The sequence below is a fragment of the Muscardinus avellanarius genome, assembly GCF_963383645.1.
Source record: "Muscardinus avellanarius genome assembly, chromosome: 11".
NCBI lineage: Eukaryota > Metazoa > Chordata > Mammalia > Rodentia > Gliridae > Muscardinus > Muscardinus avellanarius.
Window position 1 is genome coordinate 52979732 of NC_137797.1, and position 26252 is coordinate 53005983.

General features: G+C 38.3%; 1 protein-coding gene across 1 annotated transcript in view; it reads left to right on the plus strand.

Annotated features, from left to right (window-relative positions):
* Window positions 1-17586, plus strand: part of MDM1 (Mdm1 nuclear protein) — a gene marked incomplete at both ends in the record, with an annotated part of 30250 nt that extends 12664 nt beyond the window's left edge. Inside the window, 8 exons of the mRNA XM_080704833.1 lie at window positions 2044-2073; window positions 2389-2564; window positions 4246-4545; window positions 5313-5425; window positions 5523-5632; window positions 13294-13546; window positions 16189-16248; window positions 17474-17586. Of these exons, the coding sequence (XP_080560959.1) occupies window positions 2044-2073; window positions 2389-2564; window positions 4246-4545; window positions 5313-5425; window positions 5523-5632; window positions 13294-13546; window positions 16189-16248; window positions 17474-17586 (1155 nt within the window). The remainder of the gene's footprint in view (window positions 1-2043; window positions 2074-2388; window positions 2565-4245; window positions 4546-5312; window positions 5426-5522; window positions 5633-13293; window positions 13547-16188; window positions 16249-17473) is intronic.
* Window positions 17587-26252: the final 8666 nt, after the last annotated feature.

Sequence of the window (26252 nt, forward strand, 5' to 3'; positions counted from 1 at the left end):
ACATGCATCACCATGCCTGGCAGCAAAATAATTTAAAAGAGTAAATTGGAGTTAGAATACATTTTTTTTCTAAGAAGTCAATGGTCAGTGATGTTAGTAATAATTTTTGTTAAACAGGTTATAAGATTTAACATTTAAGATTTTACTTAGGCTGGGCATGATGGTACATGCTTGTAATCCCAGTACTTGGGAAGTTAAGATAGGAGAATCAGGTTCACAGTGACCTCAGCTACTTAGGGAGGCCCTCCATAACTTAGTGAGACCCTGTTTCAAAATAAAGAACAACAAAAAAAAATAGGGTTGAGGGTATAGCTCAGAGATAGAAGGCCCCGGAATTCAATCCCCAGTACTTCAAAAAAAAAAAATAAATAAAAGATTTTACTTAAATCTTAAATTTTTTTTTTACAAAGAGATGTGGCTGACAATGAGTTACCAATGTACTTCAAATCAATGACTTTTATCACAGAATATTAACTCACTTTTTGAGTCACATGGCATTTTTCTAGTCCTGATATAATAATCTTCATTTTGGGATTAGTGAAGAAAACAATGTTCCAAATTTTCCTTAAGGATTTTTATTTTTCTCCAGGTTTGAGTCATTAGAGTAGTAAGGCTCTGCTGGGTTTATGTGGTTTCTTTTTTCCTTCCTTTTTTTTTTTTTTTTTTTTTTTTTTTTGGTGGTACTAGGGATTGAACTCATTCTACTTCTAACTTACACTCCCAGCCCCAATTATTTAGTCTTTATTTTGGAAAAGGGTCTCACTAGGGTCTCTGACTATGTTTGTGTATTGTTGCTGAGACCGGCTGTGAACCTATAATCCTCCTGTCTCAGCCTTCCAAGTACTGGGATTAGAAGTGTCCACCACCACGCCCAGCTGATTATGTGGTTTCCTATGCCATAATGGGTGCTGTCTTTTGCTTTGGCTCTTTCCCTAGAGATGTAACATTTTTAATCCCTTTGCACTCAGAATAATGTCTTGTTAGGGAATTGAATATATGCAACTCTAATGCTTTTGCATTAAGTTACAGTATTATTTTTTGCCTTTAAGTGAAAAAAGCTATTCTGGCACACAATTTTCTGATGTCATTTTAATGCTAATAGTTTACTTTTATGATAGAAATATTTTCAAGAATAAATATTTTAAGCAGAATTTTAAGGTTAAAGCTTCAACTTTTTTTTAATATTGTGAAATTGTATTTAGAGAAGCCAGCAGGTGGCAGTGTGATGTGTAAAATAAAAGTTTCAAATGGGTGTAAAAAAGCTCTTTTTCATATGAAAATATGTTATTTACATATTATGGAACTGAAATTACATTATAGTTCATTAGGACATTTCTTTTTTATATCTTATCACCTTATTGAATATAATTTTTATTTTATAGAATATTCTTTTTAATTATATAGTACATTTTTTAAAAGTTGAGGTTTTAAGCCAGGCGTGGTGGCGCACACTTGTAATCTTAGCATTTGGGAGGCTGAGACTGGAGGATTGTGGTTCGTGGACAGCCTCAGCTACTTAGTGAGGCCCTCTGCAACTTAGTGAGATCGTGTTTCAAATTAAAGAATAAAAAATAGAGCAGGGGGTGTAGCTCGGAGGTCAAATGCCCCTGGGTTTTATCCCCACTCATCCCCCCCAAAAAAGTTGAGGTTTTGCTGATTCTAAGGGGATTTGAGGGATTTGGAGAGGGAAGCCTTACCAGTCTCTCAGTGGGGCTTCTATGGTAGTAGCAGCTGTATATAAAGCTGTTTGGTCATTTCTGGCGTGCAACTACTCATCCAGAGGTAGGGAAATAGAAATAATAGTCAGGTTACCTGTCATTACAGTATCCTAGCTGTACTAGAATGAGGCTGGCTTTCAAGATAATATTAAGACACCTTGGTTTACTAAATCAAATATTACTAAAAATCCTAAGAAATACTGATAGAGAAGCTTGGTATATATTTCTAAGGAGGAATAATAAGGTACAACATTTATTGACTGCCATTAATATTCAGTTATGGCATTAACCTGTCATTAAGTTTGTTTCTGTATTCCTCTCCTAGGGTTCTCTAAATGCCATGTGGTATGCAGAGGTTGGTTGCTTTTGAGTTTTTAAAAACTGTAATGCATCAAATACTTATATAATTTCAGTTGGAATAAAAAATAGTTGTCAATATTTTCCTTAGCTGCTACAATTTCTCTCTGCCTGCTGTTATGAAGCAAAATAATTGTATCATGCTTAGCCTGATTGTTTAATTTCTGCTTATGTGCACATAGTCTGATGTCTGTATGTGGCTGTTTTTGCCTTCTTTTCTTCTTGTATTTGTGCAATGTCTTTGATATGCTACTCTGTGATATTTGTAGAGGAGCATTTATAGTAATATATGCTGTCTGTATCTTCTGCATAGGTTAAAGAACTCCGAGAAAAGGCTGAGTTTTACAGGAAACGAGTTCAGGGAACACATTTTTCTCGGGACCACCTGAATCAGATTGTGTCTGATAACAACTACTGCTGGGATGTCTCCTCAACCACAAGCTCCGAAGGAACCATTAGTAGCAACATCAGAGCATTGGATCTTGCCCGGTGAGATGTTCTTTTTGGATGGTGAAAAAGGATCCTGTAGTTTATGCAGATCATAGAGTGAAAATGACATGACTACTCAGAATCTTCTAGTCAAATGAAAAATGCAAGTCATGTATTTCAACATTTTAAAACTTACCCTCTGTGAAAAAACAAAGTTATATATGCTTCTTTTAAGCATTTGCATATAAATAATATGTAATGTAATTCTGAGATGATGGATTTTATATTATAACAGTAGTAGAGTAGTAAGAATGATTATGTGTCCAATGTAAAAAGGCTTTAAAAAATGAAAAACAAAAAATGCCGGGAGTGGTGGTGTACACTTGTAATCTCAGTACTTGGGAGGCTGAAACAAAAGGATCATAGGTTTGAGACTAGTCTCAAAAACTTAGTGAAGCTCTCTGCAACTGAATGAGACCCCGTTGCAAAATAAAAAAATAGGGATGGAGGTGTAGCTCAGAGGTAGAATGCCTCTGGGTACTATCCCCAGAACCACATATATGCACAAAAAGATAAGAAAAAAGGGGCAACAACAATAAAAAATCAGAGATCATAAGCTGTTAGTGCATATCCATTATCATTCATTAATGGATTTTATGACTGGTATGGAGTTTGCTCTCTGATCTTAAGGGCGAATTTCTGCTGTTTTGGGTTTTAAAGTGAACATAATTTAATTATTTATAAGAGAAATTGCACATGACTTATAGCAAATAGTTTTCTTATCTGTTATATTTATAGTCATGTATACCAAATTAGTCTATAAATTCTGATTATGTGACATCTGATTTATAAATATATCACAAAATCTAGCCCTTTTTTGGCGGTTCTGAGGATTAAATCCAGGGGTATTCTACCTCCAGGCTACACTCCTCGTTCTATTTTATTTTATTTTTATTTTTTTGTGGGTCTGGGGATGGAACCCAGGGGCATTCGACCCCTGAGCTACCCTCTGCCCTATTTTTTATTCTTTATTTTGAAACAGGGTCTCACTAAGTTGCAGAGGGCCTCACTAAGTAGCTGAGGCTGTCCACAAACCATGATCCTCCAGTCTCAGCCTCCCGAATGCTGGGATTACAAGCATGAGCCAACCTTGCCCAGCTTTATTTTTTATTTTGAAACAAGACTTTGCAAAGTTGTTGAGAGCATGGCTTTGAACTGTGATCATCCTGTCTCAGCCTCCCAATTCCTGGGATTATAGGCCTGTATCACCATGCCTAGCTACAAAGACTAGGTAGTCTTTAATAATGTGTTTAAAAGATAAATTTAAGTATAAAATTTGAATCAGTATATTTGGTCACATGTATACTTGAGTTTGTGCACAATATCAGTTTAGTAAGTGAACAAGTTATTTTATATAGGATCCTACTCTGTGTGTAAGCCCCAGTTTGGGGGCCAAGTATGACTTTTGCCACCAAAAATGTAGGTGTGTTACTTATGAAGGTAGGAGTAAGGGAAGGCAGACATATTTTGGAATTTGTAATAGAAACTCCAGATGGTAACTTTCATTTATTACACTGTAAAATGAACTCTCAATTAGATTTCTATCTTCGGTACCTGGACAAGGCAACATCTGTGGGAAATGTTCTTGTGAACAGTGGAAGGGAGTGATGAACTTACTGCAATTAGTATAAATTAGACTGCTCAAACTACTCAAATTTAAAATAAAGCCTATGTTATGCAGAGATCCTACAAGCCTAAAGACTTTACAGAAATGTCCTACAAAACTAGAAGAAAAAAGTACCTTGGAAGAGCAGCCCCAGAAAAATGCCACGGAGGAATTGGGCGTATCAGATGCTCCCACCATACCTGTTAGAAGACAGCTGGCTTGGGATGCAGACGACGCCGGTGAAGATGTGCAGAAACAGCCCAGAGGGGAGGAAGAAGCGGAGGACGAAAGGGGAGGGATCAAGCAGATTTATATGAGAAAGCCCGAGAAGCTGGATGTGCATGAGACGTGTAATGCAGACAAGAAGACAGAAGGGTGAGAGTTTAAAATTTCTCAGACTACGCGACTAATTGTACATTGTTATGCCACTTTTAGTTTTATGAATAATAAAGAGCAGATTATGCCTTAACATCACAAAGAAGTCACTGCTATATAATTTATTATTTGATTCACTCAGATATTTGAGTCCTCACTAATTGGAAATGGAATGATAAACACTGGACCATGTGGGGAGAAAGTAGGATTATTTCCATTTATGTATTGTAATTAGGATTTGTCAGATTTGCAAATGTGTTTGGAAGGATTTTTTTTAATGTTTAAGGAAAAAATGCTGGTGTTTTAATATTAGATAATTCTACCAAAAAAACAACAAAGGATCATGTTTTGTAGTATTTTTAAGTGATTTCTGAAAATAGCTAATTCCTAATTTCTATTGCTTTATGTGCAAATTGCTTCGGGGATTTGTTCTCTACCATCTTTTTGTATGTAGTACAAATCCTTTATTCCTTCATTTCTGTTGTAGCTGACGTGGATCTCAAGCCCTGATTTGATGGAAGAATTCTCAGCTGTGTTGTTGCTGACTTGCAATGCCCCCTTCTGCCCATTTCCAATATCCAGTTCCTCTTAACTGCATATGGATTTTATTATTTTTATAAAATATTATAAATATAAGTATTTTATAATTATAATGTAACATTATTTATTATGGCCTTCTCTTATACTTTTTTATGGCACAGCAATGACAAAGTGTTTTGCATATTTTCTGAATGAAATGCTTTCTAATAGATTGTTCCAATTTGTAGGTCGGCTTCTTCTTCTGTGTCCTCAGGAAAAGGAGGCAGGCTTCCTACTCCGAAGCTGAGAGAACTTGGCGGAATCCAAAGGACCCATCACGATCTTACTACTCCCGCTGTTGGTAATAGGCAAACACTGTGCAGTTCTTTCTTCACTACTTTCTCTGCGTGATAAGCTAGTTTAATTGAAACTAACTTTCCACATCTATGTTTCTCCAGGTGGAGCTGTTTTAGTGTCGCCGTCTAAAGTGAAGCATCCAGCCCCAGAGCAGAGGAGAGGGATGTCCTCTCAGCATGGCTTGGAAACCCCAAAGAACGATTTTACTAAGGTAAATGTTTATAGTTAAGGGAAAAGCATATTTTCTAGAACTGATTATTTTAGTCACATGTAATAAGTAAATGATAGATTAAAAGTGATAAGGTTAGCCGGGCGTGGTGGCGCACGCTTGTAATCCCTGCTCTTGGGAGGCAGAGACAGGAGGATCACGCTGGTTCGAAGCCAGCTGTGCTTGATGGCTTAGGAGACCCTGTTTCCAAATAAAAATGTAAAAATAGGTCTGGGAGTGTAGCCCAGAGGTAGAAGGGCTTCCAGGAACCCCAGTACCACCAAAAAACCAAAAAAAAGTGATAAGGTTAGAGTTTAGAAAGTTCTGTCATATGTGAAGATGTTTCTGTTAATCTAATTTTCATAAGGCAAAGGGGTTGACTGTTTTTCTTTTTGGTAGTGGCATTGCATTGCTGCTAAATGCTTTCAGATCTTAGTAGTGACTCAACAGGAAGAGAGAGGAGAAAAACAATTCTATTTATTGAGCACCTACTGTGTGGCAGTTGTATTCCAACTACCTTCCAGGCACTGTTTCGGTACTGGAGATCCAGCAGGGAGCAAAACAGGCAGAAGTCATGGCGCTCACTGAGTTTACATTCTAGTGGAGGAGGAGAGAGGCAGTAAAAAATCTAGCTAGGTAAAATACACAGTAGTGATGAATACCAAGAGGAAAAATAAAGAAGAGAAGTCGATGGGAGGTGGCCAGTGAGAGGGTAGCATTGGAACATAACGAAGTCGAGGGGTTGACCCGAGCATACTGGGGAGGCATCCTAGGCAATGAGGAGCAGGTGAGGAGTCCCTGAGGTTAGAGCATGCCTGATTCTTTCACAGCCAGCCAGAAGGTCAGGTGACTGGAACAGAGACACGTGGTGTGTGAAATTGCCTAGGTTTTGTACGTCATAGTAAAGACCCTGAAGTTTATTCTCAGTGAGATGGGAAGTCATTATAAGGTCTGAAAAGTGACTATGTAACTTAGTCTCCAAAATCCCTCTACCACTATATGGAAAATAAGACAGGAGGGGAGTAAGAGCAGGCGGTGTGTGAAACTAGTTCGGAGTCAGTTACTCTATCCAGGCAAGAGGTGATGGTTATTTGGATCACGGTGATAGCAGTGAATGTCATGTGATGAAGTCTATCCTGGATATGCATGGAGGGTATAGCCAGCAAGATTTCTGATAGATCAGATATGGGGCTGGAGGAAGAGAAGCACTGAGGAAGAATCATGATTTCTGGCCTCCACCAGGTTGGAGTTACCCGTTAACTGGAGTGGGGAAGACAGTGGTACAGGTATTAAAGTCTGAAGATTGGAAATCATTAATGTAGTGGGAGTAGACAGAGAAGAGTAGGTATAGGCAGGTCTGATCCCCAGATTTTTTGTTTTTGGGAAGTTGAGACATAACCAGCAAAGAAGACAGAAGAGGAGCAGCCTGTGACAGGGTGACACATGGGAAACTGTCATCCTAAAGTGTCAGGAGGGAGTGTTAGTGCCACTGACAAGTCAGTAAGGCATGAGAATTGACTCGGATTTTGCAACTTGGAGGTCATTAATAACCTTGATAAAGGAAAGTTTTGGTATAAGTGAAGGACAGAAGTCTAAATGCGAGTGGATTCAAGAGAAAAGAGAAGGGTTAGAGACAGCCAGCACAGTTTTTTCAGGAGTGTTTTCCTGAGAAGCTGAGTAGTAGAATGGTAGTTGTAAAAAGTAAGAGCAAGATGGAAAATATAACAGCATGTGTGCATGTTGACCAGAACAATTTTGAAGGCGGAGAAGAGCTGAGGCAGGAGGAAAGCTGTTGAGTAGGAGGGAGGGTGTAGGGTCGGTGGAGACTGGCACGCTGACATCCCAGAGGGAGTGCAGGTTCTGGGGTGCTGCTGTGGAACACAGGAAGGTGTGACAGGAGCTCTTGAAAGCCTCTTCTGATTGCTTCTTGGTGATATACGAAGAATATCCTTGCTGAGAATGAGGCTGGGGTAGAAAACGTTGGCTATTTCAGGGAAGAGGAGGAGCATGCGACAGTCTTGTCGGAGAGTGGATGAGCCAGGGGAGCGAGGACTAGCACAGACAATGGTAAGGGCTGTTTTTGGCTAGTGGTTACATATTTGAGGTGAAGCGAGTGAGATGGGTTGTGTTTTTCTCCAGGCATGTTTGGTTGCAGAGAGTTGGATTTAACTAGTTAAAAGAGTGAGATAAAGCGAGAAAGGGGGTAAAGGAGAGAAGGTTTATGCAGGGAAATGAGTCTAATAATTGGCTGTGGAAGTCCAGTTACTTAGGGAGGACAACATGACTCGAAAATGTACAGCACATATGTAACAAGATCAGTGGGTAGAAGGCCTTTGTAGCCTCAGACTTGTTTGAGTCAGAGTATAAGGATTAGCCTTTTTTTTTTTTTTTTGCGGTATTGGGGATAGAACTCAGGCATTCTACCTCTGAGTGACACCCCCAGCTCTATTTTTTATTCTTTATTTTGAATCAGGGTCTCACTGAGTTGCAAAGGGCCTCATTAAGAAGCTGAGGCTGGCTTCGAACCTGCGTAATCCTCCTGTCTCAGCCACCTAAATGCTGGGATTACAAGTGTGTGCCACCATACCTGGCTAAGGATTAGCTTACGATGTGTTGATCAGGCTTGTTATGGTGGCACACACCTATAATCCTTGTGCTTGGGAGGCTGAGACAGGATGTGTTGGTCAGGAATTAAGATTCTGGGAGGCTAAAGTTATGAGTACTGTCAAGATTTCATGTATAATCATGGGTGTGAGTGGTTGAAGCAGAATAGAGAATATTCAGAGAAGAGATTGAAAATCTCATGTGGGATTTTGTTAATAGCTGTTCATGAGTCCCAGAGTACACAGTAGGGGTTTTCAGGGATTGGGGAGAGGTGGGAGACTGGGTCAGAGCTCCCTCCAACCTCAGTGCTCAGTACAGAGCCCAGCCCAAAGCAGCTACTTGTTAAATATGTGTTGAATAAATGTTGAGTTACACAGTATTTCAACTTTCCTGTTTTTTATGTATGTATTGAGTTATTAAAGGAAATGTGGCAATAGGAATATGGTCAGAATATTGATCAGAATAAAATGTTACGCATCAGTTGCCCCATGGACTGTTCTGCCCCCTCCTCAGGAGTCCAGGCTGCCACCTGGGATGTGGAAGCTTTGGTCAGCTGTGCACACACACCTGGCTCAGCCACAGTGGGGGGGGATAATCCATATCTGTAGCTGATACACACACACACACACACACACACACACACACACACACATATATACACACACACATATATATATGTATTATTCATTTATTGTGGAATTATTAATTTCTTGAATTATCTAAATAGACTGATAATTGTCTTTAACTTTGTGTGTGTGTGTGTGTTAGTGGAGGTGGAACCCAGGGGCTTTTCTACCTCCGGGCTATACTCCCAGACCTTTTTTATATTTTATTTGGAAACAGGGTCTCACTAAGTTGCTGAGAGCCTCACTAAGTAGCTGAGGCTGGCTTCGAACCCGTGCGATCCTCCTGTCTCAGCCGCCCAAGCGCTGGGATTACAAGTGTGCATCCCCACACCTGGCTGTTTTTAACATTTTAATGTCATGAAGCACACCATGCAATTCTAACATTTTATCACAACCTTTTCTGAAGTAAGCAGGGTCCTTATTAACAACTTGATTAGAAATTTCTACCACTAGGGGCTGATGAGGAACCAGATTTGGTTATTTTTTATTGTCTACCCCTTAGTTGCTGGTAGGCAGAGGAGTCATTAAACTTGATATGAAAAATAATTTTCTTGCCCTTCATTTTCTCATAAAATTTATTATTACATATAAAATTAAACCCGTAAGTCTTTTAGTTTTCAATAAATTATTCCTATTATTCAGTTACTTTTGATTAATAGCACCTTACATCTCTTTTTACTGTAGGAATTAGAGAGAATGTATTATCATAATATGCAGAAATGTTTTCACTGTTAAGTTTTAGTCATATGCTCTGAATTGTGGTAGTACTATGAAGCAGCAACAAGTTGGCTAACTTGCACCTAACGTGTATAAACCTGTGTAGTCTTCAGACCAAAGAGGGGAGATAGGCGTTGTTCTGCTCATTTAGATGATGAAACTGCAGTCACCTAGCTGCCCACCATGTGGCGGAGTAGAAGTTGACTCCAGTTGTCTGTCCTCACGGCCCTTAAACAACTTTGTCTCACACACCTTTAGAGTTCTCAAAGCCTTGGTTTATCAAGAAGCACTTTCAGTGTTACAAATGATATTAAAGAACCCAAGCGTGCATTAGCTCACCTCATTCAGCAGGTGTGCTCCACTCACACATGCGAAGTGCTGTTGACTGTGACGGTGACATGGTGCAAGACTCGGTGGCACCTGCAGTCTTATGATGAGACACACATCAGTCAGTCATACAAAAAGAAGAAATTAAAACAAATTAAGTCTTCAACATATTAAGTACGTGCTTTTTTTGAAGGCATTGGTCCTAGTTATTGAGGTCAGAGCTTCTTGCAAATCAAGGATGCCTCTTAGAAGAAGTTGTAACTCACCAGGTGTGGTGGCGCACACTTGTAATCCCTGCACTTGGGAGGCTGAGACAGGAGGATCACACAGGCTCAAAGCCAGCCTCAGCTACTTAGTGAGGCTCCCAGCAACTTAGTGAAACCCTGTTTCCAAATAAAATATAAAAGGTCTGGGAGTATAGCCCGGAAGTAGAAAGCCTCTAAGTTAAAAAAAAGAAGTTGTAACTCACCTGTGATAACGACAAAATAGAAGCCCTAACCAGTTAAACAGGGTGGTGAGGAGCACAGCCTGTACGAGAATCCTGTGGAGAAAATAACACAGAGTCTTAAGAAGCAAAGACTAGTCCAGTGCGTGGCGGGGAGCATGGTGCAGCACAAGGCTGGAAAAGAAAGCAGCATTGAGAATTTCTGTCATTATTTCAAGCAATGAGAGGATATTGCAATATTTTAAACCTGGGAGCATTGAGATTGACTATATTTTATAAGCTCTGTGCGGCTACTATAGGAAGCAGGGGTAGACCATGGATTTCCTTGAGGCCAGTGTGGTGACCCAGGCTGGGGATGCTGGTATCTTAGATGAAGGGGAGTGAGCGTGGACAGAGTGGACGGACTGGAGAATTGTCTGAGGGAGGCATTGGCAAGCCTTGCGGGGGTTGATCATTAGTGGAGGTGAAGGACCTGGGTGACTTGTTGGCCTGGGGCTTTCCAGTGTGTGTGGGGGGTACCATGCACTGGGTAAGACACTCTGGACAAGGACCTCTTTGGAGGGGGGAATATTGGAAATTTCATTTTTATCCACTGAATCCTGTTTTTAACAGGCTCTTACTATGTTCTGGGCACTGTTATAGAATTTATTGGTGATCAGCAAGTGCCAAGTGTTCTTGTCTGAGGCTGAGATTTTAAGAGTGAAATGTCTCCTGTTACTGGATCCTAGAGAGGAAAGAGCAGAGGGTAGGAAATGAGATTGGACAGGGAGGCGGGGCAGGGAGTTTGGATGCTATTCTAATGGCACTCTGGAGCCCTTGGAAATCTGAACTAACAGAGCAAGATAGATCTGATTTGCAGGGTCAGTGGACTCACTCTGGGTACTTGATGGGCAGCAGATGAACACACGGCAGAGCGGAAACAGGGAGGCCATCACGAGGTTCCAGCTCAAAATGCATCATGCATCCATCACATTAAACCTAGGGCCCCGTTGTTAATGTTGTTTTGCAGATTACATTCAGATCTTTTTAACAGTAGAAAAACCAGTTTGACAGAACCTAAACTCTGTTGATATATGTAGGATTAGAAAAAAAAAAGAACAATTTCCCTTTAGAGTTTTTTGCATTATGCTATGTAATACTTAGAGTTAAAAAGGAAAGTAAGCAGGAGATTTTGGTTTTATCCTAGATCTTGATTTAAAATGTGTTGGTTGAGCTGGGTGTGGTGGTGCACGCTTATAATCTCAGCATTCGGGAGGCTGAGGCCGGAGGATCACGGTTCGTGGGCAGCCTCAGCTATTTAGTGAGGCCTTCAGAAACTTAGTGAGAATCTGTTTCAAAAACTAAAAAAAAAAAAAAAAAAGACTATAAAATAGAGCTGGGGGTGTAGGTCGGAGGTAGAATGCCCCTGAGTTCCAACACTGGTACTGTTAAAAAAAAAAAAGTGTTGAGAATTTATGCCATCTCCACTTTGAAGCCAGGAGTTCTCCATTGCAGAGAATGCTACCTATGGTTAAAAAACAATGGTTTGAGCCGGGTGTGGTGGTGCACACTTGTAATCCCAGCATTCAGGAGGCTGAGAGCGGAGGATTGCAGTTCGCGGACAGTCTCAGTTACTTAGTGAAGCTCTCCACAACTCAGTGAGACCCGGTTTCAAAATAAAGAATAAAAAATAGGGCAGGGGGTGTAGCTTGGAGGTCGAATGCCCCTGGGTTCCATTCCCAAACCCGCTAAAAAAAAAAAAAAAAAAAAAAAAGGTACAATTGTAGGACCGTTTAGGATAATAATAGATGGTCATTATGGAAAACAAAAAATACTGACCAACCAAAATTTTTTAGGTATTTAGTTGTATGTGTGTGTTAATAAATATTATAAGGTTTCATGATCAATTTTTATTACTTAGCCTTATAAACATTTTCTTTCATTAAATATTATTCATATCTTATTTTTATGACAACATAAGAAACAGATTACTATAGTTTTTAAACTAGATTTTATTGTTGATAACTTTATTTAGATTTCTATTCTCAATTTTTATTTTTTAAAAATTCTATAAAGAAATCTATCCTTTGGCTGTATTTTTGTTGATAATATTATCTTTTTTCCAATAAATACATATTCTCCCAGTATTAATGTATGTTGAAAGGACTTGAAATTTTAAGGGTTTTGCCATGTTTTGCCAGCACCCCAGAAAGGTAATGTTACCAATAAGTCTATGGAGGATGCTCATTTTTCCACATCTTTGCCAGCTGTGTATATTATGGTTTTTTTGAAAATAGTTTTTACAGTTTGGTTAGTAAACAGTACCTCAATGCATTTGTTTTGTAATTTTTTGAATACTCAGTAGGTAGAATATATTTGCTATATTGGTATACATATGAATTGCTTATCTATTTCCTTTTTCTACGTTTTAGTTATATTTATCTTACTCCTTTTTTTTTTTTTTTGGTGGTACTGGGGTTCCTGGAAGCCCTTCTACCTCCGGGATACACTCCCAGACCTATTTTTAGATTTTTACTTGGAAACAGGGTCTCCTAAGCCAGCGCGCGTGGCTGGCTTCGAACCTGCGCTATCCTCCTGTCTCTGCCTCCCAAGCGCGGGGATTACAAGCGTGCGCCACCACGCCCGGCTTATCTTACTACTTTTAAAGAAATATTTATATAGTAATAATTTGGTGTCAATCATGTAAGTTGTATATTTTCCTCAGGCTTGTCATTTTTTTCTTAAAGATTTTTTAATGCATACATAGTTTTGCTTTTACATAGTCAGGTTTGCTTATCTATACTGGTTGCTATGCTTATGAAATCTTTCCCCACAGCGAGTACATAAATTTTCCCTACTATGTTTATGACTATATGTTTTGCATTTGAATATTTGGTTTCTTTATTTATATATGCTCTTTATTTATATATGCATGCAAATATATCTTTTCTATTTCTGTCATTTAGAAAGGAAGTCATGCTGTATCTCTACTGACTTCTCCTGCTGCTGGTATAAAAACAGTTGATCCCCTGCCTTTGCGGGAAGATACTGAAGCTAGTATCCCGAAATTTGCTGAGGCAACTCTTTCAGTTTCAAAAGTTCCAGAATGTGCAGCGAACACCCCAGGACAGTTGCCTTCTCCGCCGCACGCTCCGTCTTACTGGCATCCCTCTCGTCGAATTCAGGGCTCTCTGAGAAATCCAGAATTTCAGCACAATGGTAATCATTTTGATTTCAATTTTTTATTTTTAAAAATGCAGGTGTAACTTGGAGAGATAAAATGCTCCAAATAATGTACTACATATTAATAAGCTGCACAGTTTTTTATTAGTTAATGTAATAGATGTCTTTACAGAGGAGTCATTTCTCTTTGGGACACTGGATGGTGCTACACCTAAGGTCACTGTTCAGTTGAGTCTAAGCGTGCGGTGTTTCTCAAGTTCTTAGTACACACTTAGAGGTAACCCACTAGAGGCCAGTAGCACCTCTTTCTTCTCCAAGCTTGGCAGCCCAGAATGTCCCTAGACATTGCCCAGTGTTGCTTGAGTATAGAATTTAAGATCAAAAATTGCTTTACTTTAGTGTTATAGGGCCTGCTGTTTTCTAGCTTTCTCCTGTTGAGAATTCTCACGCGCTTTGTATTGTGCGTCTTTATATGTGGCATTTTTTATCTGGCAGCTTTTGGGACCTTCTTTTTACACCCACTGCTCTGCTATTTTATGATGATGTATGTCAAAGTGGGTGTCTCTTCAGTCATTGGCACTTTGTGGGCTTTTCAATCTGGAATTTTTTTTTTTTCTGGTGGTACTGGGGATGGAACCCTTCTACCTCCAGGCTACACTCCCAGACCTATTTTATATTTTTATTTGGAAACAGGGTCTCTTAAGCCAGCGCGGCTGGCTTCAAACCTGCGCGATCCTCCTGTCTCCGCCTCCCAAGCGCGGGGACTACAAGCGTGCACCACCATGCCTGGCCAATCTGGAATTCTTATTTACAGATCTAGAATTCTTATAAAATTCTTACTTCCAGGAAATTTTCTTAAGTAGTCATTTCTTCCCCTTTTTTTTTCCTTTGCGGTACTGAGGATGGAATCCAGGGGCATTCTACCTCTGAGCTACACCCCCAGTCTTATTTTTTGATTCTTTATTTTGAAACAGTAGCTCACTGAGTTGCAAAGGGCCTCACTAAGTAGCTGAGGTGGTTTGCAGATGGTGATCCTTCTGTGTGACTCCCACATCCTGGGATTACAAGCGTGCACCACCACGCCTGGCTCTCTTCCTCTTCATTTTCTGTTTCCTTTTTGGCATTCCTGTTATTCAGATGTTGGATGTATTTTTTTCTATTTTTCATCTGTTTTATAAAATTTTAATTTGAAAGTGTTGTTGGATTCTCATCTTCTACCTCTTCTGTTGTTGTTTGTTTGTTGTTGGTTTTTTTGTTGTACTGGGGGTGGAACCGAGAGGCTCTTCTACCTTTGGGTTATACTCACAGACCTATTTTATACTTTATTTGGAAACAGGGTCTCACTAAGTTGCTGAGAGCCTCACTCAGTAGCTGAGGTTAGTTTCAAACCTGTGTGATCCTCTTGTCTCAGCCTCCCAAGGGCTGGGATTACAAGCGTGCGCCACCACACCTGGCTTCTGTTGGTTTTTTAAAAATATTGCTACAATATTTTTAATTTCTAAGAATTTGTTCATTCTACTTACTCATTTTATATGGCATCCTGTTCTTATTTCATGGATGGAATCTTTCATCTCCTTGAAGAGACTAATCACTATACATCTATGAGAGTATATATACACAAATTCATACATATGCATATAGACATAAAAAATTATATATAATTAATCTATAATAATGATAAAATTATAACTATGTATATAATTAATTAAGTATACATACATACACATACAAAATTATATGCACAAGCACACAGGCACTCACACAAAGTCTCCTTGTTTTGAATATGATATTTCCCTCAGGTGAAGAGGCTGATCTGTTTTATAAAAAGATTTTCAACCGGTTTCCTGGTTCATCTTGCCCTCAGTATCACTTCTAGTGAGATGTGAGACTCAGTGCTCCCCAACCCCAAACCATTAGGGGAACAAATTGCTTGCTTCTTGGTTTCATTCCTTTGCTGGCTTAAGAATGCGGCTTGCCTGGGTAGAGTAACATGCACTCCCTTCGTTTGCTTATCACTTTTCTAACATTTTGTTGCTGTTCTTGTCTTCCAATTTTCTTTGCCCTCTGGGTTTATGTCATTTTTACAAATGTATGTATTCAATCTGTCATTTCTAAAAAGCCTACTATGCTTCTATGAAATTAGATCGAGATTATCATTGAGAAGAATTCTAGGAGGTTATTCATTTAAGTAGTTGTCGTAACAGTGTTATATATAGTTGTTGTAACAGCTGTTTTACAGCCCTTTGATAGTATAAAATTAATTTCCAATCATCTACTTTTATTAGGGGCTTACTACAATGTCTTTGTTTTGTTCTTTTGTATCAGAACACCTGAGACTGGGCAATTTATAATAAACAGAAATTTATTAGTTCATGCTTCTGGAGGCTGAGGAACCCAAAATAGAGGGCCTTCTCGCTCCATTGCCCCATGGCAGAAGGGCAAAGGGAAGATACAGGAAAGGAGGGAACGGGGGGCAAAACCCCACTCCCACGAAGGGCATCAGTTCTTGACGGTTGATCCCTCATGACCTGAGCACCACTAAAGGTTCCCACCTCCCGGTGTCATCTAGGTGGCAATTCAATTTCAACATGAATTTTGGAAGAGACAAACATTCAAACCATACCATTAATATGTGCTATTTTGTGGCTTTAAAGATAATTTCTTCTTTTCTTTTTAAGTGGGCAAAACAAGGATGAACAATTTCCAGTTACCTCAGCATGAAGCCTTTAATGATGAAGGTATTTCAATAGTTGTAAGATAAAAATATAATGTTCTGCATATGATAGTTTATAGTAGTGTAATAGTTGTATGGTTGATTTGCACTTTATAAAGTGCTTCCACAGATGTTTCTTCATTAGGTCCTTGAAATCCTGTGATGGGGTGAAATTATCCCATTTTATAAACGAGTCTCCTGGATGAGCAGTGAAGCTCTCCTCGAGGGCGAGCAGATGAGAAGAGTCTGTGCCGTGCATCTCAGCAGGTGCAGTGCGCTTCCTGTTCTGCCCGCCCAGCTCCAGGCTTGGGAATCTGGTCTAGCATTTTACTCATAGATTTTTTTCAAACGTGTATATATTGTCAATTTTTGACAAGAATATATAGACATTTGAATATATATGTATGGAAAAGGACTTTTTTCTCTTCTAATAATTGCACAAGGAATTTTGAATTCTTAGGTGAAAAATGTAATTGCTATATTTATTCATCTCTAGATGTGTGGAATTAATTGAATTTGTAAATTTTGAATTGGGAAAAATTGAAATTCAGTAAGTTATGTATTAGAAATTTTTATACATTAAAGTTTTTTTCTTACATTAGCAAATTTGGGACTTTTTTTTTCCAGTAGTCAGTGAACTAGAAACTAGTTATGCTTTGAAATGCAAACTAGCTGGCATCTTTTAATTCTTTTCTTTTTTTTTTAATGGAATAGCAGTGTTGATAAATAAGTGTAATAGATTTGCTTACTTGGACTGGGCAATTTCAGTAATAAGGAGTGACATAATAAAGTCAAGTATTTCTCCGTTTAGTGCGATTATTTTAGAAACATCATGTAAGCACAATGTTAAGGTATGGAATTTTGCTTTTAAAAAGTTTAGAAAAGGTGTTTCTCCCCACCCCAAAGAGCTGTGCTTTTGAAAGTAGGACAAGACAGTATGATGATGAATTGTTTCCAAGTAATACTGAAGTCATAGGTTTTGTTTACTTAATGACATTGTGACATTATGGGATTTCTGTAAGGGAAAATTCTCACTTCATATTAAAGTGTTTGATATAAATATATAAACATATATATGACCTTTTATAATAATTTGTTTATATATATGTTTAATGAATCACTTTTTTCTGACCCAACATTGATATTACAAACTCTGATGCTTTAAATTTTCTGTCAGTATTATATGGATCATAATATCTGTTTAGTAGACTTTTCTTGCTGAACATAATCTTGGGATTCTTTCACTATAGATGAGGACAGATTGTCTGAGATTTCCGCTCGCTCTGCAGCTTCCAGTCTCCGGGCTTTTCAGACTCTGGCACGAGCTCAGAAGAGGAAGGAGAATTTCTGGGGCAAAACATAAGCCAAGTTGAGTTGTTTTTATCTAGGAAACTGTTAGCATAATTATTCTTTACTGCTCACTGTTTTAAGATTTTTTTGAATGAATTTTCTTCTTATATTTCCAACTTAAATTATTTGATTTTTTTAATAGTTCATTTTACTTGGAAAATTTTAACACATGCTTATACAAATTTCAGTTTTAGAGATTCTTTTATATCTATCCCCAAATGCAAAGACCGAATTATGTAGTTCTTTACATGTTCTATCTTTTGTATTAGGTGTCAGGGGTAGCTGGTGGAATTGTGAAGTTCACCCATCCAGAGAATATTGTAAAGAAATAAAGTGAGAATGAAGATCCCAGTGTGGAGTATCTTGTCCCCTAAGATTTGCTCTGCTATATTTATAACTATAGACTGCATAAAATGAATATGTTGCTCTTTTGAATTTGCTTTAATGTTTCTTTTACTTTCTACATGTGTTTGCAGTGTTAAAGATAATTGTACTTTGCAAATACCAACTGTATATATTTTTCTTATTTATGTAACAAAGTTTGCTGAGAGAATATGAATATTTTTTATCTTTATGTGTATTCTATTTGTATGATAACTTTGGCTTACCTTCGAATAATGTCTGGATTTTGAAAAATTATTTGTATAATGAGAATTAAAACTTTGTAGACATTTTGAAATAAAATTAATGAAGTGTGTTTGACTTCTACAGAAAATTATTTTTATGGAGTAAATATCTTTTAGAAATACTCTGCTGATAACAGCTTAATCAAAAGTTAAACTTTTTTTGCAGTCGTTGTCAAAATACTATGAACTTCGCTGGGTGTGGTGGTGCATGCTTGTAATCCCAGCATTCGGGAGGCAGAGACTGGAGGATTCCGGTTTGCAGATAGCTTCAGGTATTAGTGAGGCCCTTCTCAACTCAGTGAGACTCTGTTTCAAAAATAAAAAGACTAAAAAATAGGGCTGGGGGTATAGTTTGGAGGTAGAATACCCCTGGGTTTCATCCCTGGTACCAAAAAAAAAAAAAGATGAAGCTGAATCTACAATATTTTTGCACAAATAGAAGAAAATTTAGAATTTTCAAAGAAGACTCATTTTTAAAAAATTTAACACAAAATTTTAATTATATTTTTCACTTACAGGATATGTTATATTGTCTTATCTTACAAATCATAAGTTTTAAGTTTCTAAATACAGATTTTATAAAACATTACATAAAATTTTTAGAGTAATAGAAAGTACTATAGATAAAATATACAGATAAAATATAATGTCTGTTGGTTAGAAAACAAGTGAACAATTTGTTCAAAAGTGCTTCATTTAGTCAAAACTGCTCTTACAAATCATCAGTTCACCAGAAGCTTGTTAAAAATCTCATATGTTGCAAAGTACTGTAGGTGTACAAATGTCTGTCTGCATTCCACTGACCTTTTTTTTTTGGTACTGGGGATGGAACTCAGGGGCATTCTACCTCCGAGCTACACCATCAGCCCTATTTTTTATTCTTTATTTTGAAACAGGGTTTCACTGACTAGCAAAGGACCTCACTAAGTAGACAGGAGGATTGAACCGTAGTCCTCCTGTCTCAGCCTCCCAAATGCTGGGATTATAAGCGTGCTCCACCACGCCCGCTACTGACCTTTTAAAATAATTTTTTCATAAATTTATCAAGGCACTAAGCATTGAAATAACAGCTTGAAATTAGTGGATAGCTAGATTTGAGAACATAAATTAGCTTCTTCATGCCTCTATTCTGAGGCATGTTAATAGTAAAGTAAGTTTGGAACTTATTGTCCCTCTAGATGCTTAGAGTTAGGATTTTCTCCTCCACAGTTAGTTGAGTGGATTAGGACAGTGGTAAACAGCTGACCCCTGACTTATGGTACAGACTGAAATTATAGGTAGCTTGTAGAGAATTCACAATTTATATTCATATGCTATCAGAAGTAAAGACTGTGATATCAAGTTGTACTGATTACAGTGAATCAGTCACACCACATGAACTTTATCAGTTGTGACTTGTGTAGGGTATGGTTTTCATGGGGCGGAGGTCGTGACCCTGTCTTTGTGTGATTTATCTCTGCAGTGCACTACTGATTACCTCTATCTTATAACTGCTCTGTGGCCCAGGAGAGAGAACAGTGTTGAGGAATCATTACTACTCCATCAATTACACTAGAAAAGCAACTTGAAGAATGTGAGCTTGAGTTAATCGGTGAATAGTCTGTTACATGAGGACTGTCCTAGTATTAAGGAAACGGGCTTGCTAATTACACTTTTTTTTTTTTGGTGGTACTGGGGGGTGGAATCCAGAGGCTTTCTACCTCCAGGCTATACTCCCAGACCTATTTTATATTTTATTTGGAAACGGTTTCACTAAGTTGCTGAGAGCCTCACTAAGTAGCTGAGGCTGGCTTTGAACCTGCGCGATCCTCCTGTCTCGGCCTCCCAAGCGCGGGGATTACAAACGTGCGCCACCACAGCCGGCTTTACATTTTTAAATAAAATTTATTAAGGCAGGCTTTTATATACAATAAACTAGAATTGTCAAAAAGAATCATAGCTCATTGAGTTTGAAGAGATGTGTAGATCTGTGAGGCCAACACCACAATTAAGATATGTTTCCTAAAAGTTTTCTCATTTTCCTGTCCAGTCAATCTGTCCTTCTACTCCTGGTCCCCAGGGCAGCCACTAATCTACTTCCTGTTGGTAGTTTTAATTGAAAACATTTTGTATAAATGAAATCTTATCTTTTATGTCTGGCTTTCACTTAGCATAAACTTTTTGAGAGTCATGTTTTAGTGTTCTTTTTTTTTTTTTATTCATCCCACTGGTGGACTTGTGGATTATTTGTAGTTTGGGACTATAATGAACAATGCTGCTTTCAAAACTATTTGTGTGTGAGCTCTTGTTTAGACATAAACTTTCACTTTGGAAAATACATAGGAAATTCAATGTTCATCTTTAATATAACTTCTATGTTAAGTAAGTATATATATACACCCAAATAAATATTATAAATTGTGGTTTTGTCTTTTTGTGTGAATTGGTATATAACAAACTAACTGGGGAATAAGCGTTGAAATCACAATGGAAAGATTTTCCAAAGTGCACACACCTGCCCCTCTGCCACTCCTACCTCATCTTTACCCCAGATGCTGAGATTCTTAATGCTTTTCTGGCTGAGAACCAGATAAAAATGTGCAAACATTATATATATATATGAGATTGTGCATGTTAATTTTTTGTTTTATCTCTGGATTTCTATGGGAGTCTGAATTTCAAGTTAAGAATTCTTGAATGCTGGGCGTAATTCTAGTAATCCCAGCATTTGGGAGGCTGAGACTGGAGGATCGCGGTTCTTGGACAGCCTCAGCTACTTAGTGAGGCTCTCTGCAACTCAGTGAGACCCTGTTTCAAAATAAAGAATAAAAAATTGGGCAGGGGGTGTAGCTCGAAGGTTGAATGCCCCTGGGTTCCATCCCTAGACCCACACACACAAAAAAAAAACCTTGAAAAATGATTTTTGAGGATTAAGGATAAAAAACATAGTAAATATGCTTAGTATGTGGTAAGATGCTGCCAAGCAATGTAAGCATAAATATACTTATTACAGCTGGGCGTGGTGGCGCATGCTTGTAATCCTAGTACTTGGGCGGCTGAGACAGGAGGATACCAGGTTTGAATTCAGCCTCAGCTATTTAGTGAGGCTCTTAGCAACTTAGTGAGACCCTGTTTCCAGATAAAATATAAAATAGGTCTGGGAGTATAGCCCAGAGGTAGATGGCCCTGGGTTCCTATATCTATATCTATCTCTATCTCTATCTCTATCTCTATCTCTATCTCTATATATTCATACACACACACACACACACACACACACACACACACACACACATATATATATATATACATATACATATATATATATATATATATATATATATATATATATACACACATCACTTACTGTTCAGATGGGAAAATAGATTGAATAATGGGTCCAAAATCCCAAATCTAGGTGTTCTTACTCAAAGCCTACCCACACATTTAGTGTTTATACTAAAATTTTAGACCTGTGACTCAGTTCGGTCTGCTTTTTTCATTTGGTAAAATTTTCACTGTGCCTTCTTGGTAGGTAAATACCTACCTTTCTTTTCTAGTCAGGAAAACAGGGAATGTGGTCATTGACCCCGTTGTACAAATGGATTCAACCAGAATGAAAGTGAGTTAACATTGAAAACAAGTTTGTTCTTATATAGAGCATTGCTCAGGTCAAATACCCTAAAAGCTCAAAGATAGATTATGTACCTTTGTTGTGGTTTCATGTGCATGTAGTAGACATCAAAAAATAGTTCAGACTTCTGAAAGGTTTCCAAAAGAATAAAATCAGTCCTAGAATCACTTATGTTTGGCTTTAGAATATGCTTCTGGCACTTTTACATGTGGTGGGTGGGTAATAGTTGTGTTAATGTGCTCAGGTATTTGTCAGACTACCATAATCACTTGCTTTCCCAAGGTCATTTTGCTGCACAAAATCTACTCCAGGGAAGAGAATGGTCTCTGTCATTGGACAGCGAGGGTCGTGCCCCACTGCCGGGTAACCACTTGGGTCTTCAGCTTTCCTCTTGGGTTAGAAGCAGGCCAGTCATCTAGTCATAGTAGAATTTCCATGCTAGTGTTGATCCTGATCTCTAGTAAACATCTAGTCTTTTTCCTGTGGAGAGTGGAGGCACAGAAAGACCCAGCCCTCAGGCTTAGAGGCAAGCTCCCTCAAGTTCCATTTTGTTTCTGTCCCACCCTTGTTCTCTCAAGCAGGAGACCTGACACACGACAGGCAGAGAGGCGTTCGCAGAGCAGTTGTCCTGAATATGGCATCTTATTTCTCTTCCTCCACGTCGCATCCACGGCTTCATAGTGCTCCAGACCCCTATCAGAGCATTTCCTTGGAGAGTTGGTGAGAAATGAGGACTTGGGGGACATAGAGCTGCCTTTGGAAGTCAGAGCCTGAGGCCAGTCGGTAGAGTGATATTGGAGAGCTCATACCAATTCAAACTATATAACGGACAATTTAGATTATACTGGGAAATTGTGCGGTTTTCCCCAATATATTCTATACCCAGTGTCATGCTGGAGCTGGCCTCGGGGCCCATTGTTAAATACTCAGGAATTTTGTGAGCAGGTGGTTAAATCACCAATAGTTTGGCCACGTTAGGAATATTTATACCACTGAAGCCAGAAGCCCTATAAATCAGGGCTTCTCCCTCCTACGCACCAGAGGCAGCTTACAAACCCACTACTACAGCCACCGCATCAGTCTCTCCTCTTCTGGTGGAGAAAAGCATCTACTTTAGAAAGGAGATAAGGGACAGCTCAAAATAAGTTGCTATAAGATTTATTATACAATTCACACCTCCCTTGGCTTATAAAAATAAAACGATTTGATTTAGTTTTCTTTCTTGGCTGAAATCCACCTAGGACTTTTACTTTTTTAAGCCACGAATAGCAGGCAATGGACTTATAGAGGAAGACTACCCATGATAGAGCCATAGAACTGCCGGGAGATGGGAGTTAGGAATCTGTAAGCACACTCTCCCAGGATGGTCTGATATCCAGGTAGTCTGGGAACCACTGGCTTTGGGGCTGTAATAACCTATGGTTTAATAATCCTAACTCCGAGTGAGTCTGCTGAACTTTGAGTTTGTGTTCCTCATTTTACAGGTGAGGATAATAACTCACCAATTTAGTTTTAAGATTAAATAGCCTGAGGTCTCTAAAGGCATTTTATATATACTATTTACATTATTTAATTAAAGTATTTTATGCTGGCAAATTTTTTATTAAAATAATAGAAGCCGGGCATGGTAGCGCCTGGAGGTAGAAAGCCCCTGGGTTCCACCCCCAGTACCACCAAAATAATAATAATAATAAATAATAATAATAATAATAATAATAGGCTTTTGTCAATGAGGCTAAGGTTAAATCTAGCAAGCGGGAGACAAGGCATCCTGCAATTGTGGCGTCTCTCATCACAGACTATTATGACCTACATTCCGCTCACAAGGCAGTTTTGGGTAGGTGTGCAGAAATGATTTGTCTGTTTCCTTTGTGTGGTAAGGCAAAAAAAAAAAAAAAGATTCTGACTGCAGTGTTGTGACTCAGCGATTCTAGAAGGTGGAATCAATTACCTGACATATGCAAACTATATCAGTGAAGCCATGAATTGGAGATGTTATCAGGTTTGAGTCAGAAAATGCAGAGATTAAAGGACCCACAATAATTACTGATGAAAGATAGGTCGCTAAATGAGTATATGCCCAGTGTCAAAGATTTCCCATGATTGCTGTCTTTTAAGATGAATTAAATAAAACTCAGTTGCGTGATTTCAAAAAGAAAATGAAGACTAACCCTAGAGCTACACATTATGGGAAAGTGAGGATTCTTTACACTCACAACTTCAGCGGTCGTCAGAGTTTGGATGTCTCACTCAGGAACATTTTGCCCACAATGAGCACTTTAGCATTCGATGTTCCTGTTACAAAAAAACTATTCAGGTCAAACAGTTAAAGTGCTGGAGAAACCAAAACAAAATTGAAAACAGGTTGTGTGACAGCACTAACACTGGTTCTGTAATGATCCCGTAGTGCTACAAAGCTTACCTTGTGCTTTGCAAAGACAAAATTTCCAAAGTGATTTAATGATTAGTGAACATATACCTGACATTAACAAACATCCTTGCGTGATCATTTAGATTCTGGTTTCTGTGAATCATGGTGGCCAAGATTTTAAAAATACTATGAACTGATGCTCTGAAAACATGTCAGTTAATGTTTTATCAGTCAGAATCACAACTTGGGGACTGATAAAAAAATTCCACTCACAATTATTTCTTTAATTTGAAGAAATGTAAAAATATAGATTAGTAGAGACCAATATACCAACACACACAGTTCTTTAATAAATAATAAAAATAAAACTTAGCAACAGTGGCTATTTTCAATTGGAGAAGCTTCAAGAGAGACGCGGATATTCCCTCCTATATAGATTTAGTGGTTATTTGCATTCATTCATTCATTCCAGCTGCATGTAAAAATTACACAAATACTTTCTGATATTCATAACACATTGATCTTAGTGTCTCTTGGTTTTAATTTACTCAAGTCACAGTTGCAAGTTAAAAAATAAATGACTAGGCTTCTAGCTACTATTTTTGGTTAATTCCATATAAGGAGAAAAATTATTTTCTACTCATGCTTCATGAATTTTCAGATTTTCTGTGACAAATAATTTCCATTTCCTTCTTTTCTCTGAAGGATAGCATAGCTAGCAAGTCTTACTTTTTCCTGTGTCAGGTTCCCTTTGCTAACCTCCTTCTTAGTTACTTATAACAAAAAGTTCTTCTAAGCCACAATACATACATGTGTGGTCTGTGCGTGTGTGAGTTTATGTCCTCAGGTGTGTTATTGACAATTCATTTTGTCATTCACTGCAATTCTTTTATATGAACTAAGATGACAATAAGACAAACCTTATGAGCTTTTCCCTCTGCCAAAGCACCCTGTTTAAAGAACATTCGCCCTGTCTGTGTCCTTTGGGTTTCCGATGGGAAGCCTGAAGTGCATTGCTTTCTGGGTTCAAAGGCACAGGTTGCTTGAAGACTCTGGAAATAACCTTTTCCTTGGTCTCTGCAGAGCACCTCGCATCCAGATTTGGCAATGACATGAAGTTCAATGGCTTAGAGTATATTCACTTACCACATTTTTTTCCAAGTATAGAATGATTTGATCTCAGTACATGTCTTCCTATAGTAGATTTTCTTTAGCAACCTTACTAGACCACAAGGAACTAGAGAAAAAGAAACAGCCACGTATGTTCATTTAATCAGAGCTTATGCTCTTGGGTAGGACAAGAGGATGTCTATTTCTCGGTTTGGCTACTTGTTAGCTCTGTCATCCTGGGCAAGTCTAACTTTTCCAAGCTCTAGTAGTTAAGTATGTTAAACAGGGTGAATAGCCATAATATCTCCAAAAATGTTGTAATCGTTAAATAATTTCATGCATTTGAAGCACTTCATGCTGGCACACAGTTACAGTTCATTAATTATATTTATTAGCCGGGCGTGGTGGCGCACGCTTGTAATCCCAGCATTCGGGAGGCTGAGATGGGAGGATCGTGGTTCATGGACAGCCTCAGCTACTTAGTAAGACCCTGTTTCAAAATAAAGAATGAAAAATAGGGAAGGGGGTGTAGGTCAGAGGTAAAATGCTTCTGGGTTCCATCCCCAGACCCACAAAAAATAATTGTATTTATTATTATTATTATTATTATTATTATTATTATTATTTATTTTCTATCTTATTTTCTAAAAAGAACTTTATTTCATAGAGAGGGGTGTTGAGAGCAATAAAATATTTAGCATTTTTAAAAAAGAATATAAACAGCAGCTAGGCATGGTTGCTCATGCTTGTAATCCCAGTACTTGGGAGGCTGAGACAGGAGGATCACAGTTTCAAGGCCAGACTCAGTGATTTAGCGAGAAACTATTTCAAAATAAAAATAAAATAGGGCTGGGGGTGTAGCTCAGAGGTAGAATGCCCTTGGGTTTAATCCCTAGTACCACATACAAAATGTAAGTAGCAAATTGGACAGTTGGATCAATGACCTAAGGGCCTGGAGG